Source organism: Pseudopipra pipra, chromosome 19, assembly GCF_036250125.1.
Source record: "Pseudopipra pipra isolate bDixPip1 chromosome 19, bDixPip1.hap1, whole genome shotgun sequence".
NCBI classification, from domain to species: domain Eukaryota; kingdom Metazoa; phylum Chordata; class Aves; order Passeriformes; family Pipridae; genus Pseudopipra; species Pseudopipra pipra.
Window position 1 is genome coordinate 11,916,885 of NC_087567.1, and position 15,113 is coordinate 11,931,997.

Below are 15,113 nucleotides of genomic sequence, written 5' to 3' on the forward strand. Positions count from 1 at the left end.
CTCACAGTGTCCCAAGCAGCTGGAGCAGTGAGGATGACTCAGGATCCAGCCCAGCAGACACAGCTGCACACCCAGGGCGCACATGGACCAGTGTCTGTCACACAGCACTGACACCCACACAGCACAGGGAAAAGCTGCTCCATTCACTCAGGTTTCAGCCATTTTTTCATAAATACGAGCCAGGCTGGTGCTGCCAAACTCCTGAGAAGGGAAGGTGTTCCTGCTGAGGCTGCAACACCTCCTTCCTGGGATCACACAGGACAATTTCCCCCGTCTCTGCTCTGCTGAGGCTGGAGAGCAGCCTCTGAGGGTCATGGATCTGACTCTGGGTTATCACTCAGACAGACAAATGTTCACGAAAGAATAAGCAATCGACTCTGATTAAACACATTTCTTAGTGGCAGAAGTGAATAATGCCCCATCAAAAGCTATAAAACACAATTTATCCTGAAGAAAAAAAATTAATCAATTTTTATTTGGTTGGTTAGAGGAAGCCAATCTGGATTAGCAGCAGCTGGAAGCAAACGAGGGATAGACAGAAATAAACCCCAACGAACAGAATGTGTGACAAACCCCAGCAGGGGGAAGCAGTCAGACCTGACAGGGAAGGCTCCTTACCTGTTCTGGCCCTTTGTCGAACATTTTCCTCGTCCTGGGGAACTGGTGGGAGTGGGGGGTGTACTGGACCCCCATGTTGCCCACGTTGGCAGGTCGCACGGACGCCATGTCCCGGCTCACGGGCTGCTTGGTCACATCGTTGGTCAGGCTGGAGCTGCTCGTGCTCGTGGTTGGGGGGGACCCTCTGAAGGTCACAAAAAGAGGGAAAGGATTTAGGCTTCGCTGGACACCCAGTGGAGTTACCTGGGATGGGGCTGGGCAGGGAGCACTGATCCCCCTGGCAGAAGGGGCTGGACTTACCCCACTTGGTGGATGTGCATCCCCTTGTTGGTGGGGCTGGCGGGGGCCGACTGGGTGAGCGAGGAGGTGTCCAGGATGCGCTGGGGGCGAGCGTTGACCGTGGCCTGGAGAGAACACACGGAGCCCTGAACGGCCGGAGCGTGGCCCAGGTCACACCCACACCACTGGGGCTGCAGGGACTGAGCTCTCTGCAGTGGGGGGCTTAAAATGTACATGGAAAAGCCCCTGTGCTGCTCCCAACACACGAGAGGATTTCACTACTTGTGTAGTCAGAAAACACTTACCAGTAAGTGCCCCCGTGTTGCCTGCATGGAAATGGCTCTGAGCAACACATCAGCCTTTCCCTGAGCCAGCTGCAGCCCAGGACCTGCACCAGCACCCCAAAAACGTGGGCAAGGGGACAGCTCAGGGTCTCCTCAGGTGCCACTGGACAAGGGGACAGCGTGGGGTCCCCTCAGCAGCCCAGGGCTCCCTGCAGCCCCCAGCCTTTCCCTCCCACCTCGTGACTGAGCTCCCACCACGACCTCAAGTGACAACACGTGTTCTGAGCGTGGAGAAAAGAAGGTTCACTCCCTACAACTCCCTGGAAAGAGGCTGGAGCCAGGTGGGGGTCGGGCTCTGCTCCCAGGGAACAAGGATGAGGGGAAATGGCCTCAAGCTGTGCCAGGGGAGGTTTAGGCTGGATATTGGGAAAATTCCTTCCCTGAAAGGGCTGTCCAGCCCTGGCACAGCTGCCCGGGGCAGTGCTGGAGTTTCCATCCCTGGAGGGATTTCAAAGCCATGTGGATGTGGCACTTGGGGACATGGGTGAGTGGTGGCCTTGGCACTGCTGGGGAAGGGTTGGACTCAATCTCAGAGGGCTTTTCCAACCTCAGTGATTCCGTAATTCTGTAATTCAGCCTCAAGCCTTTCATTAAAAACACCTGGATGAAGCAACCTGGGGGGAAGCAAACTTTCCTTTTAAGACTTTTTGATTTCAGAAAGCCTTTAGAGGCCACCACTGAATCCCGGGTCCTTTTTGTTTGTTTTGGTACTCCAAAGAGCTTGTTTGGGCACTTTCCAAAGCTCAGGCCGGGAAGGAGAGCTGCACCATTCCCATCTGCATCATAAACATAAATCCCAGCCCAGCCGCAGTCTGGGTGAGAAGCAGCAGTGTCTGAAGGGCCCAGGGAATAAAGCAGCAGATTTCCTGCAGGAAGGCTGCACGCCTGGGCAGCCCACTCACCGTCTGCTCACACACAGCCCCATCCCCACAGCCCAGAGCCAGCCTGCAGACACAGAGCCATGGGCAGGGCTCCGCTAAAAACCCAAACAGGACGGGCTGGTCTCGTTTGGAAAGAAAAATCCCTGAACCCCAGAACAGCTGGGGTTGGAAGGGACCTCTGGAGATCATCCACTCCAAACCCCCTGCCAAGGCAGGGTCACCTCAAGCAGGTGACACAGGAACACGTCCAGGTGGGTTTGAAATGTCTCTGGAGAGGAAAGGTAAGATGGGATATTGGAAATAAATCCTTCCCTGGGAGGGTGGGGAGGCCCTGGCACAGGTTGCCCAGAGAAGCTGTGGCTGCCCCATCCCTGGAAGTGTCCAAGGCCAGGTTGGATGGGGCTTGGAGCAACCTGGGCTGGTGGAAGGTGTCCCTGGCCATGGCAGGGGGTGGAACTGGGTGAGTTTTAAGGTCCCTTCCAACTCAAACTATTCCACAGTTCTGTGATAAACATTTAGTTCCCTGCTACCATCCAGAGGAAGCCCCTGGCTTGTTTGTCCAGGTGCTTCCCCTGGAGCTCCCCAGTTCCCAGCCAGGTCTCCCAGATCACAAAGTTCTGCTCAGCTGTGTCAATTAAGGAATCCTCAGCTGTCCCAGTTCTAAAATGAAACCTCTTCTTCCCCGAATTTTTAACTAATTACACCAAAATATTAAATCCCTGGAACACTCAAGTGGTTTACTTCACCTGAAGCAGTATTCTTGTTGAAGCAAGAAAATCAGTTTTTGTTTGTATTCACTGATAAAATTCAACCCCCAAACTGGGAAGTGTTTGCACAGACTGGGGAGGACAGACGTGCCCCAGCGTCCAGGTGCTCCCTTCTCCATCCAACAAAGCTCCATTAGCACCAAGGAAAGATCTCAGGATACAGTTAGCAAAGATTTAATTGTCACTAATTTGCATCAGAAACCAGAGAGCTCCTGCCTGAGCTCCCAGCACAGAGCCTGGAACTCTGGCTGAGGGTCCTGCAGCTCCACTCAGGGCAGGGCTGTGGCCAGAACGGAACCCATAAAGGCCAGACCATGACCTGGGATCTGAGCCTTAAATCCCATTTTGATGGGCATTTAAAAGGTTGTTTGGTCTTTGTTCTAATAAGAAAGCCTTGTTAGAAGGCAGCCAGGCCAACCATGACCTGGGATCTGAGCTTTAAATCCCATTTTGGTGGGCAGTTGACAGGTTGTTTGGCCTTTGTTCTAATAAGAAAGCCTTGTTAGGAGGCAGCCAGGCCAGGTGGTCCTGGCCAAAGCAAAGCCCACAGCACCGACACGGGTCCATGTTTAAACACTTTCCTCACGGATCTCATGGCTAAGGCAAAGAGAACAAATAAGTTTTGTTCACTGAAGCATCCCCAGATAAAAATCCCTGTAAACAGGAATGCTTCTTGTTTTCCAAACCCTTTGGAAGAGCTGTTGCCTTAGGAAGCAGGGACAGACACAGCGTGAGATGCACGAGACCCATCACCTGAGCTTTGGGACTCTGCTCAGTACCAACACAGTTTGGTCCAAACTTGTCAGAATCAACACAGAATTTACTCAGTCAGTCACAACATTCCCTAGGGATATCACAACATAACAATCAATTCCTGCTGGCACCAGCAGTGCCAGTGAGGGCAGCTGCAGGGCACAGCAGCACCAGTACTGGTATCAACCCATCTCTCCATTGGCCAGGGAGCAAGTCCTGAAAAAATATTCAAGTGAGGAAAAGGAGATCTGGTTCCTCTTTATATCCCTTTTAAAAGTAGGAGTAATATTTCATTTTGCAAAGAGCCTTCCAAAATACAGAACTGAAACTGTTTCATGCATCTAGAGCAGAGAGAGCGAAATCTTCCACCTTTTCCCTTCTTTCTTCCCCTCACTTTGGCATCTCCAGCCTGGCAGTCACTTGTTGTACTCCCATATCACCAGGGAAGGGCTCAGCTCGTTGCCCCCACTGCCAAAATAATTCTCTCTCCCAAACCCAGCCTTGACTGCTCACTGACACGTACACTTCAAACAAATAAAAGTGTTCAAATAAGTAACTATCGTCCCAAGAGAAAATATGATTTCAAAGCAAGAAATCTCTAGGGCATTAAGATGGCAGTGCACAATGCTGGCATCTCTTACTGCAGCTTCAGCTCAGCAGCCCAAGGCTGAAGATCTGGGATTATTCCCTGGGAATGACCAGTAAGAGACGTCACCTGGCATTGCAATGGCTCATGGTCTCGATGCTTCAGCGACCAGAAAGCAGGGTCAGACAGAGCTTTCTGTGCCCAGCCCGGGCCGGGGGAGGCAGGTGGTGAGAAGATGTTCTGGGGTGGCCTGGTTTGGGTGGGGGGGAGGTGCTGCCCCCTCCCCAGTGACGGCAGCCTCCAGGGACATCTTGTCAGCCTGGGAGGATGAGATGGGATGAGGATGGAGGTTTAGGCGCCCAGCCTGGGCTGGAGGTGAGGAGTGGCAGGGTGTCTGCATGCTGACTCACATGTACTAGTTCACCTGGGTTGGAGAGCCGTTGTGGCTTCAGTCTGCAGGCCAGTCCCACTTGCATTATCTAAATCAGTTTGCAAACGGATAATTTAATGAAGAATATTTAAAGGTTTATCCCAGGGACTGATCTAGACAAGTAGACTTCTAAACCAGACCTACTGTCAGAGGTCTGCACCTAATTTATACCCTAAAACAACCCCAGGCCCTCCCCCATTTATTCATTTTACCTGATCAAGAGTTCATAGGAGAGTTTATCATCTCGAAGCATTAAAAACTCCTTCTGCAATAGGCAGAGCCCTCCAACAGACCCATCCAGGTCAGTCTGCCTAAGCCTTGCCTAAGCATGAACAAATCCACATACAAACACCTGGCAGGCACAGGTGAGCAGGGACAGGCACATACCTTGTAGGCAATGCTGTTGAGAACCTTCATGGCCAGGTCAGAGACGTCGGGGTAGGGGTCGGCAGCCAAGTGAAGGAGCACTCTCCAAATTTGGGTATAAACACTGTTGAAACTCACACCTAAAATAGTAAAAAACACAACAAATCCAAAGCCTTGTGCTGCAGCACATGACAATCCATCAACTCCAACTCTTTGATCTGATGTGAGAAAATTCATTAGAACTCCAAACATCCCCAATGACATCTCAGGAAACATCAAGAGAGGAGCTCAAAAACACCCCACATGGGAATTTTGTCTCCCTTTTGCTGGTCTGTGAACTCTGCAAGGGCTTGTGAAATCAAAGTGGGAGAAAGCCAAATAAATTTAAGACTCCCTAAATCAGCTCCAGTCAAGCTGCTGCTTTTCCAGGCTGCTGAAGCAAATCACCTGGAAAGGCCAAGTGGATAATGTCCAGGTTTCCTGAGCTAAAATACTAAATGCTATAAACTCACTGCCTTATATTTTTGTGATTATTTTTATCAAATTGTTTTGGGGTTTGTGCATTCTAAAAGTTTACCAAATGTTTAAACCAAAGCTTTAGGAGCTGAGCCTTTGGGAAGCAGCGAGTCCAACTCAGTCTTTCCTATTGACATTTGTATCAATCCCTCCAATTTGTTATTTAATGAGCATATCTGCCATTTGGTATTACAGCAGAAGGGACCGACAGATTCAAAGTACAAATCAAATTAATAAGCATTTGTAACAACTGACAAAATCCTGTGAACATTTTATTTTGCTGCTTTTAGGCGAGTAGTTTGTTATTCTGTCTCCGAACCCTCCCGGTGTCTAATCATGCAACACCCCAGTTGGGAGTTGAGCCATTTGGACAATATTAAAGTGGTTGCACTAACAAAAAAAAGGAGCTAAAATAGAGATTTCAGATGAGTCACAATCAATGGTAAATGACAGATCAAGCTGTTACTGCTTTTCCTCTCGTGTTTCTGGAGGCATCTAAATATAAAGTTGGGAGGAAAGGGCTCCTTGGTCACCAAGCAGCTTCTGACCTGGCAGAGGTGCTAAACCTGATACTCAAAGTAGCAGAAGAGACTGGGACAGACCAGTTCTGAGCTCTGGCTGAAGGCAGCAACAAGCTCCAGGAGCCCACAACAGGCTGCCCCTCAGATGCTGCTCTGCCTGACCAGGGGAACCTTCCTCCGTCAGGAAGTCCCCAGATGGTGACAAATCACTCTGCAAAGGACCAAGGCAATATCCCAATAACCCAACTCCTCCCTCTCATTCCACCTGCAAAGGGTCTCTCTCTCACCTGGAAACCAAAGGATGTTCCAAGTGATGTCTGCTTAAATTCTCACCTGGAAATCTCACAAGTGTCTATGATGCGACCACTTGGACTGTGCTGCTCATGTGCTGGGGGTGACCCACTAAGAGTCCTCCAACTGACCCCAGGCTTTCCAGAGCAGGTCAGGGACAGAGCCTGACAGATCAGAGAATGCCAGACTGGTTTGGGTTGGAAGGGATCTTAGACTATCCCATTCCACCCCCTGCCATGGGCAGGGACACCTTCCACCAGCCCAGGTTGCTCCAAGCCCCATCCAACCTGGCCTTGGACACTTCCAGGGATCCAGGGGCAGCCACAGCTTCTCTGGGAAACCTGTGCCAGGGGCTCCCCACCCTCACAGGGAGGAATTCCTTCCCAATATCCCATCTAATCCTGCCCTGTGTCAGTGGGAAGCCATTCCCCTTTGTCCTGTCCCTCCAGACCCTTGTGCAAACCCCCCCTCCAGCTCTCTTGGAGCCCTTTTAGGCACTGGCAAGGCTGTAAAACACATAACAATGTAAATTGTTATAAGGCTGTAAATTGTAAAGGTTATAAATATATATTTATATAATACTGTAGAATATTTATATAATACTGTGAAATTGTAAAGGCTGTAAATATATTACAATGTTAAATCCTGGGAGCTTCTATTACCAGGGAAAGAAAAACTGGAGGGGGAAGGATAAAGAACAAGAGAGGGAGGGAGGCGAAGTGCTACAAGCTGTGGGAGGAAAAAAGCAGCAAGGCAGGTAAGGTCTGAGGTGTGCCCAGAGCTCTGCCTCCTACACTGGGTCTGTCAGGAGTTACATAAGGACCAGAGGGAAAACTGGATGCCTTGAATTCTTTAAAGCCCTTGAAAGAGAGTAAAAGGAAAGGGAGAGCAAGGGGGCACCCAGCAGAATTTCCAGGTCTCTGATAACCACCTCGTTCACGAAGAAAGAAACCCAATGACATTTTTTATACATCTAAGCATCATGAAAAAAAAACAAATTTAAAGCAGAAACTGTGCTGGTGCAACTCCTCCTTCACCTGGCAGCCTTTGAGGAGAACACAGGGAATTTCTACAAAGGCATCTGGGGCTCAGGGCTGGTGCTCCAAGGGCTGGTCCCCCCCGATGCCACCTCCCCACATCAGTGCTGTTCCGTGCATGGAGTGCCACCTCTGAAACAGCTCTGTGTAAAATCCTGAGCTCTGAGTCCCTGGGATAATGGGAACAGCAGAGGTGGCAGGAGGAACAGCAGCTTCATTCCACGTAATGGACTCAAGTGCACAAGCTAACCACGAGATGCAAACAAAGAGCCGAGCAGGAGATGGGTGTTAATCTAAACAGACAGCTCTGTAATTAGTCACACTGACTGAAAGCCAGTTCAATGGACCTTGCAGTATGGATTTATGTTTACAAAATGATTCCTCTACGCCCAGAATGTCAAAAACAAATGGTCTGCCTTTCCCTTGACTTTGATTTTCCTTGCACACACACAGCTTGGTTCCATTCACCTGCGAGCCCCACACAGCCACCCTGGGGCTGGGCCGGGTCCTGCAGCTCCAAGGGGGCCACACCAGATGCAAACCCGACTGCTAATGGCTTTATTTATTCTCTTTGATCTGCCAGGCTGGGACAGGGTTTCTTTCCAATCCCCTGTAAAAATCACTGCAGTCATTTCCAGCCCTGACCTCCACGGAAGGGGCAGTTCCACTCCCCACCAGCACCACAGCAAAACCAGACCAATGGCAGCCCCAGGGCTGCTGCTCAGCTGGCCCACAGTCAGCTCCTGGGGCAGGGAATGACACCAGGGATGGGCATGGAGTGACAGGGAATGAACCTGCACACTGGGACAGGGGATGGGACCTTTGGACACAGGGAAACACGTCAGGCTGAACAGCCCTGAGGATTCAGGGACCTGCTTCCCACCAGTGCCAACCCCACCTGCCCTGGCAATGTGCAGCACACGAGTCTCCCCTCTTCCCTCAAGGGACACAGAGGGACCCTGGCTAAAGAGGACACCCCAAGTCCCTGCTGATCTCCAAACTCCACTCGGACAAATGCTGCCTGTTCCCTGCAGCCACAGCAATCCAGCCCCCCCCGCCCCCTGAGAGCCTCCCTGGGCTCTGCAGGGGCTCCTGCACACTCCAAACCAGGTGAGCCCAACGGCAGAGCTGAGCTTTTAATGCTTCAGCACAAACCAGAACCAGCTCATTAGAAAGAAGTTCCCTCAGAGCAGGTACCCCCTGACCAGGGCTGATGTCACCAACATGAAAGCAGCCCACCATGACCAGCCTCCACAGCAAGTTTGCATTTCCAAAACCTACCCAAATCCCTGTGTTTTGCTCCTTACTACTTCTCATTATCTCTGTGCATTAAACATATTGCCTGGTGAGAGAGCAGGAGGCTCTACCTGTCCTAACACTCACTCTTATTTCCTGCACCTCCCTGTCCACCTCCACCTCTGCTCTCCTCATCCTCACTGCAGCAACCTCCCGCTGTCACTGCTACTTTGAGGCAGATCCTGTGACATGGTGAACAGTTCTCCACCCCCAGCCTCTCCCGCTGGAAAAGACAACTATTCCCCAGCATTTCATCTCTCCAAGATTTATTTTCCTCCCTCTTTGATCACTCCTTAAGATCATCTTTCCAGTGATGCTCTCTGTAGGACAAAGACTTTCATCATGCAGTTTGGATATGAATAATCAGCCTCGAGGTATGCAATCCCCCATCTTAATTTCTTCCCTTTTCCTATCTTAAAACTAAACATTTCCAGGACACCAAGATTAATGAGTGGCTGTATGGAAAAGCAGCAAGGCTCAGCTTCCCTTCCAAACTGATGTCTTTGTTGACTAACCACAAACTGCCTCTTGCCAGCTTGAAAACTGGGCCAGAAATAAATGTCTCTCCTGGTACAGCCCTGTCTGGCCAAGGAGCAGCTGCCAGAGAACAAACACCTCAGCTGAGAGTACAAGCTGCATTTGGGGGGGCACTAAATGGGGACATTTGGTGTACAGTTAGCTTAGGAACTGCTTGTAAAATGGAACAAGGAGGAATGGAGAGCTTTTCCTCCAGTTCATGGGAAGTACATGGTGTGATGCCTCTGTGTCAGTGAAGAGGCTGATCCAGAACAATCCCTCTGGCACCGTGTTTCTAAAGCTGCAAGAGAGGAAGAAAGCCCTGAGCATCAGCAGGTTTGGCTGCCCCACCCTGGAAGTGTCCAAGGCCAGGCTGGATGGGGCTTGGAGCAACCTGGACCAGTGGAAGGTGTCCCTGCCCATGGCAGGGGGTGGGACTGGATGGGCTTTAAGGTGCCTCCAACCCAAACCATTCCATGGTTCTGTGATCAGTGGATCAGCCCAGGGAATGCAGAGTACAGGACACAGTTAAACCGTGCCTGAAAATTTCTGCTTTTACAGACCAGATTTCTGCTTTGCTCTGAGTCTCCCCACGTGCCCAAAACCATCCTTTTTACTGCTCTGGCTGCCTCAGATATTGGCAGAGATGTTACTGCAGAGCCAAAGCCCCATTTCCTCTTCCAAAGGACACAGAGCAGAGCAAACACTCCTTCAGTCACGACAAGTCTCTCACCCAGGTGGGCTCCCTGAGTTGCCCCTTGCTGGCTGTACAGCAGCAGTTTAGTGCCCATTAGGACATTAAATATGGGGTTAACCCGGGCCAGGCACAACAGCCACAGAGCTGTGAGGGTGGCTGGGGCTGATGGCATCTCTCCTTGGGGAGCAGGAGAGGGCTGGAGGATGGTGATTCTTCAGCAGGAATGAGAAAAGCCTGGCTTGCAGCAGGCAAATGGGAAGGTAATGGCATTCTGTGCGAGTCATGAATTTTAAACACTTCTCTAAGCTCTGCCATTTCCAGCTGGGTCTGAGCTCTTTGATGGAATAGGAATGAGGGAGGCCTTGGAGAGCTGCTCTCTTTGCTTTCCCGGGTCTCCTTCACCTCCTCCAGCTCCTCTCCAGACTCTTTTCCAGCTCTGCTGTACAGCCCTTGTGAGACAAGCACAAGCCATCAAGCAGACACAGGGTGCTCCAGTGGGAATGGAAAAACTCAAGTCCTAGCTCAAGGTGGAGAGAAATTTCCTAACATCCCTGTCATGCTTTATGAGATCCAATTTCATTAGTGACAATCAAAAGCGAATTAACTGATCAAGTTCCTAATGAACACATGATTTTAAACTGCCACAGGGGCTCAGGAATTACCATCCCAGAATCTTTCAACTCAGAAGAGCCAAATCACCATTAATTCTCCCAGAAAACACAGAGCAGAGAAAAATGTTTCTTCAGTCACACAGGTCTATCACCCAGGTGATCCCTCTCTTGAGTTACACCACTCTCTTTTCACTGATTTGTGAAAATATGGGCCCATTTACTGATTACAAAGGAAATACAGAGACTTCCTCCAGCATTTCCCTGTGCATGCTGCTTTCCCTGGAAAGAGGCCATTCCAAAAGCCAGGTTCTTCTGCCTGGTGCCTGTGCTGTCGTGCCAAAATGGCTTAGGTTGTCTGAAAAGCTACAGGTAGTTTAAAGCAAAGCTGTTGTGGCAGTCAGACACCACTGGGGAAGTTACCTGAAAAACAACTGGGGTGGAAGAGCTTCATGTAAATGTTCCAGTTTGTTCCATAAAAGAAATGCCAACAATCCACTACCCAAATCAGCCAGGCACTGCACAAACACAGGGACAATTCCCCTTCCTTCTGGGCTCCAGCACTGGGCTCTGCAGAGTTCTGCACATCACCCAGAGAGGGAAATGGGAGAGACAGGGGCTGTTGAGTGGTGCTCCTGATGCCAGAGCTGTTTATCCAGGAGAGACAATGGAGAGGGGATGGGAGGCAGCAGGATCAGCCATGGAACCTTCAGAGTTCTATGGAACACTCAGTCTTTTTGCTTTTAAGACACAATCTGGGACTTTTTAAGTCCTGTTTTAACTATATACATATAAACCTGCAGAGGAAACAAGCTGGGTCAGGTTTCCCTGGAGGAGTAACACAGCACAGGGGCTGTACAGAAACACAACCCACACGACAAATCCCCAGGGAAGCAGTTAGTGCTGAGGCTCAGCTGCTGCAGCCACGGGATGGGGAGTCCCTGCTTCACTGTCTAGCCAGTGAAACTGCAGTGGGTGTGGAATTCCTGTATACCCCAATTTTTGTGCTTAAATTCCCAACAGGACCATTGTCCATTGTAACGAAGCTCAGAGCTGGAGCCAAAAGCTCCCATTCCCAGTCCTCCTTCCAGAGCAGGAGCGACCCAACCAAACACAAAAATAGCATTTCTAGTGTTGTGAGAAATTCTCTTGGAGTAAGATCAAGCAGGAGCCAGGATCCCAGCCTTCCACACAGCCAAGAGGTGACCCCAAGGGAAGGGCAGGAGAGGCTTTGCTCACCTATGAGGGAGTTCAGGGAGGAGTAGGAGCTGACTCGTCTCATCTTGTCGATGGTCTCAAAGGACAGGATGTACTCCTCGTTCTCGGGGCTGCCCAAGGTGCTGCTGGCACTGCTGCTCGTGCTCAGATTCCCAGGGGAAAATGCAACAGAGCTTCCAGCTGCCAAGAGAAAAGAACAGATGCTGCAACAAGGACTGGTGAGAGAACAATTTTTACCCAGACATAACAGCTCTTTCCTAAATCCTGCCACACTCAGGGAAGGTGTGGGCAAACCCACAACTCCCCTTTTTAATGCTGAATGATTAAACACAGAATAAGCAAAAGACTGAGTTAAAAATCCACTTATGCTTGGAAGCTGGAAGACACCTTTTTGGTCCCCAAACACTCAGGAAAATCAATACTGATGACCAGAAAATTGAAGCTAATTACGAAGGAGGTTCTCATGGAAGCCCTCGGAGCTGGATAACTGGGGCTGAAGTGCCGGTTCCAGCCCTTGCTGCCCCGCACGTGGTATCTCCTGGCTGGCACAGTGGGGCCAGGGGGAAGGGAAGGGAACTGAAAGGATTCTGAAATCTCTTACACTCCTCATTCAGGCTGAGGTTCTGCAAGGACTTGTTGAGGTTCCTGGCCGTGGTGACGGCTCGGATGTTGCCGTAGGAGCTGACCGAGCGCAGCCGCGGCGTGCACGGCCCGTCCCGCACCGGCGTCAGGCTGCCCCCCTCTGCGGAGGCAGAACACACCAGTTAGAGGTGTAATCACCAACAGTCAGAGTGTTCTGGTTATTTCCCAGCAAACATGCAACTAAAACACCACTAACATGAACAAAATTCCGTGGTTTTCTGTCAGGCTGAAAGGGAACGAGGTACGACGAAGGATCCCGCCCACCCAAACCCCCACCTGTGGCAGCTGGAGAAGGCAGAGGGTAATTCTTCTCCTCTTCTATGAACTGCAAAGCCACAGTGCAGAAATTGCTCTCGTACTGAACCACCAGGTGACTCAGGGCCACCACCAACTCCTGGGGAAAGAGCACAAGAAACACCTCATGGTTACACAGGCCAGAAACAAGGGACTGCAGGCAAACACAGGCCAACGTGGTCATTATTTCTGCTATTATTAGCTGGCCACCCAGGCTAATAATTCTCCCTTAATTCACAGAGATGAGCTGCAGGGTCCAGACATAATTCTTCACAAGCCTTTTCTATCTCAACCAGCTCCCACTACTCCACCACTCCTACCCAGCACTACCACTGCTGAGTAACCTGCTCTAGTGGAAGGTGTCCCTGCCCATGGCAGGGCTTGGAACAAGATGAGCTTTAAGGTCCCTTCCCACCCAAACCATTCCATGATTCTGTCACTGATTCTGCCCAGTGTTGTCAAACTGAAGCAGTATCACAGAAAGCACTGAGCAGCAACAGGAGCCAGAGCTGGCTTTGGCTGCTGTCTCTGTTCAGGGACTGATCTCCCAAGGAGAGATTTATGAATCTCACAGAGCATTCAGTGTGACACGCAGCTCTCTTTTGAATTAAACTGATTAAATGCTGGAACAAGACAACAGAAATGAATCCTTGCAATGCTGGTGACAAGTGCCAGGGTGTTGATGTTCCAGTTAAGTAAACACAAGCATTAGGACACCTCAGAACAGCCCTCAAGAACAATCCAGAATGTCAGAAACTATTTAATGTACTATTGATGTATGATGGTGCATCGGAAACTGTAACTCTCCCAAATCTGAAGAACTATTCTGAAGCTGCCTGTGATCCATCCTTGGGGTTCTAAAGGCAGGAAGATCTCACTGAACAGAGCTCTCACTCTCTCCACAGCATTCTGACTCCCCCTCCTCTTCCTCCCCTAGGACTGCCACCACTCCATGTTTTTAGCAACACAAAACTATTTAATTTAAAACCTGAGATCCTGTAATGTAAACTATTGCAATCAGACTGGTGATCAGCAGAAGAGCAGCCCAGCAAGAATTCTCAGTGTTTTGTGCACCTGAGAAGACTCTAGTGTAATTGCTCTACTTCCTTATCCCTGTCTCCACATTCTCTTTAAATTAAAAAAACCCTAGGATATAAAAATTCCCACAACCTCCTGAGATGATCCCTCCTCTTCCAGACATTTAGTGGAATACTTGATACTGTTAACCCACAGAAATACAGATCTGAACAACAACCTTGTCCACATGTGGACACTGACACAGCTGCACCTGCATCACTCCTGTCAGGGGCTCCTGATAGTGCAGAGTAAGGGAAATGTTGCAATGTTTGTGCTGCCAAAGGGTACATGGATGCAGCAGCACCCCTGGACACTGCTGGATAGACCCCTGAGTGTGCAGCCTTTGGCCTCAGCACTGGGCTGATGCTGCTCATCACTTGTGCTGACACCTCTCTGCAGAAGCTGAAGGTGAAGACTCCATGAGCTGTGGCTGCCCCATCCCTGGAAGTGTCCAAGGCCAGGTTGGACGGGGCTTGGAGCAACCTGGGCTAGTGAAGGTGTCCCTGCCCATGGCAGGAGGTGGCACTGGATGGGCTTTAGGGTCCCTCCCAACCCAAGGCACTCTGGGATTCGGTGATGATTCCGTGATGGACCAGACCCTTCCCAGGCAGACAATTCCCTGGGAAGGCTGTGACAGGCAGCCCGCCCTGCCAGCCGGGGCAGAGCTCCCCGCCGTACCTTGCGCACCATGGGGCTGCCGTCGTTGATGAGCTGGGCCAGCATCATGGCCACGTTGTGGTCGATGGTGGTGGAGTGGTCCGTGCGCTCCGCTGAGTTCCCCACGAACGTCCCCAGGGCGAAGACGGCGGCACAGCGAACCTGGGCACACAGACAGCCTCAGCCACTGCCTCCTCTGCCAGGGGACTCACTGCACCCCACCAACGGCGCCTCTGAAACCCGCACTGCTGTGTCAGGGGAACAGCGAGGGGTACGGGGAAGCCCATGGGGAGTAACGACCCAGGCAGCCTCAGCAAAGCACTGAGCTTTAAGTATTCACAGACATGGGATGTATTTAATTTCCCAGAATACTTGGTGACCTTCCCATGGGTGATTCTTCCAGTTGCGTTGCCTTGAATATTAATGAACAGCAATAAGGTAAACACAGAGCTCCTGTTGGGATGTGAATCTATAACAGGAGTGCTGACTACAGTCTTCAAATATGGGCTTCTAGAAATGTAGAAGATGAGGGGAAAAAGGAGAAAAATCAAGGAAAACCTTTGGACAGCCCACCCCACCTCTGTAGAAACACTGCTCACAATGTGGGGAGACTGGGGCCACAGACAGGAGGTGGAGGATACAGGACAGAGGCTGAATGGGGAGGGGATTCTCATCTTTAATCTCTGCATGTTATCAGAGGTGTTTAGCTCAGCTCCCTT

At 50.6% G+C, this 15,113-nt stretch overlaps 1 protein-coding gene across 4 annotated transcripts in view; it reads right to left on the reverse strand.

Annotated features, from left to right (window-relative positions):
* Positions 1–15,113, reverse strand: part of RPTOR (regulatory associated protein of MTOR complex 1) — a 105,329-nt gene that overhangs the window by 26,581 nt on the left and 63,635 nt on the right. For 2 of the 4 annotated variants that reach the window (XM_064676219.1, XM_064676215.1), the window contains exons 17-24: positions 14,416–14,556; positions 12,643–12,760; positions 12,326–12,466; positions 11,746–11,904; positions 5,046–5,164; positions 4,639–4,707; positions 919–1,022; positions 619–802 (exon numbers count right to left, since the gene is read on the reverse strand). In XM_064676219.1, the coding sequence (XP_064532289.1) occupies positions 619–802; positions 919–1,022; positions 4,639–4,707; positions 5,046–5,164; positions 11,746–11,904; positions 12,326–12,466; positions 12,643–12,760; positions 14,416–14,556 (1,035 nt within the window). The remainder of the gene's footprint in view (positions 1–618; positions 803–918; positions 1,023–4,638; positions 4,708–5,045; positions 5,165–11,745; positions 11,905–12,325; positions 12,467–12,642; positions 12,761–14,415; positions 14,557–15,113) is intronic. The other 2 variants (XM_064676216.1, XM_064676218.1) reach the window with 1 other exon arrangement.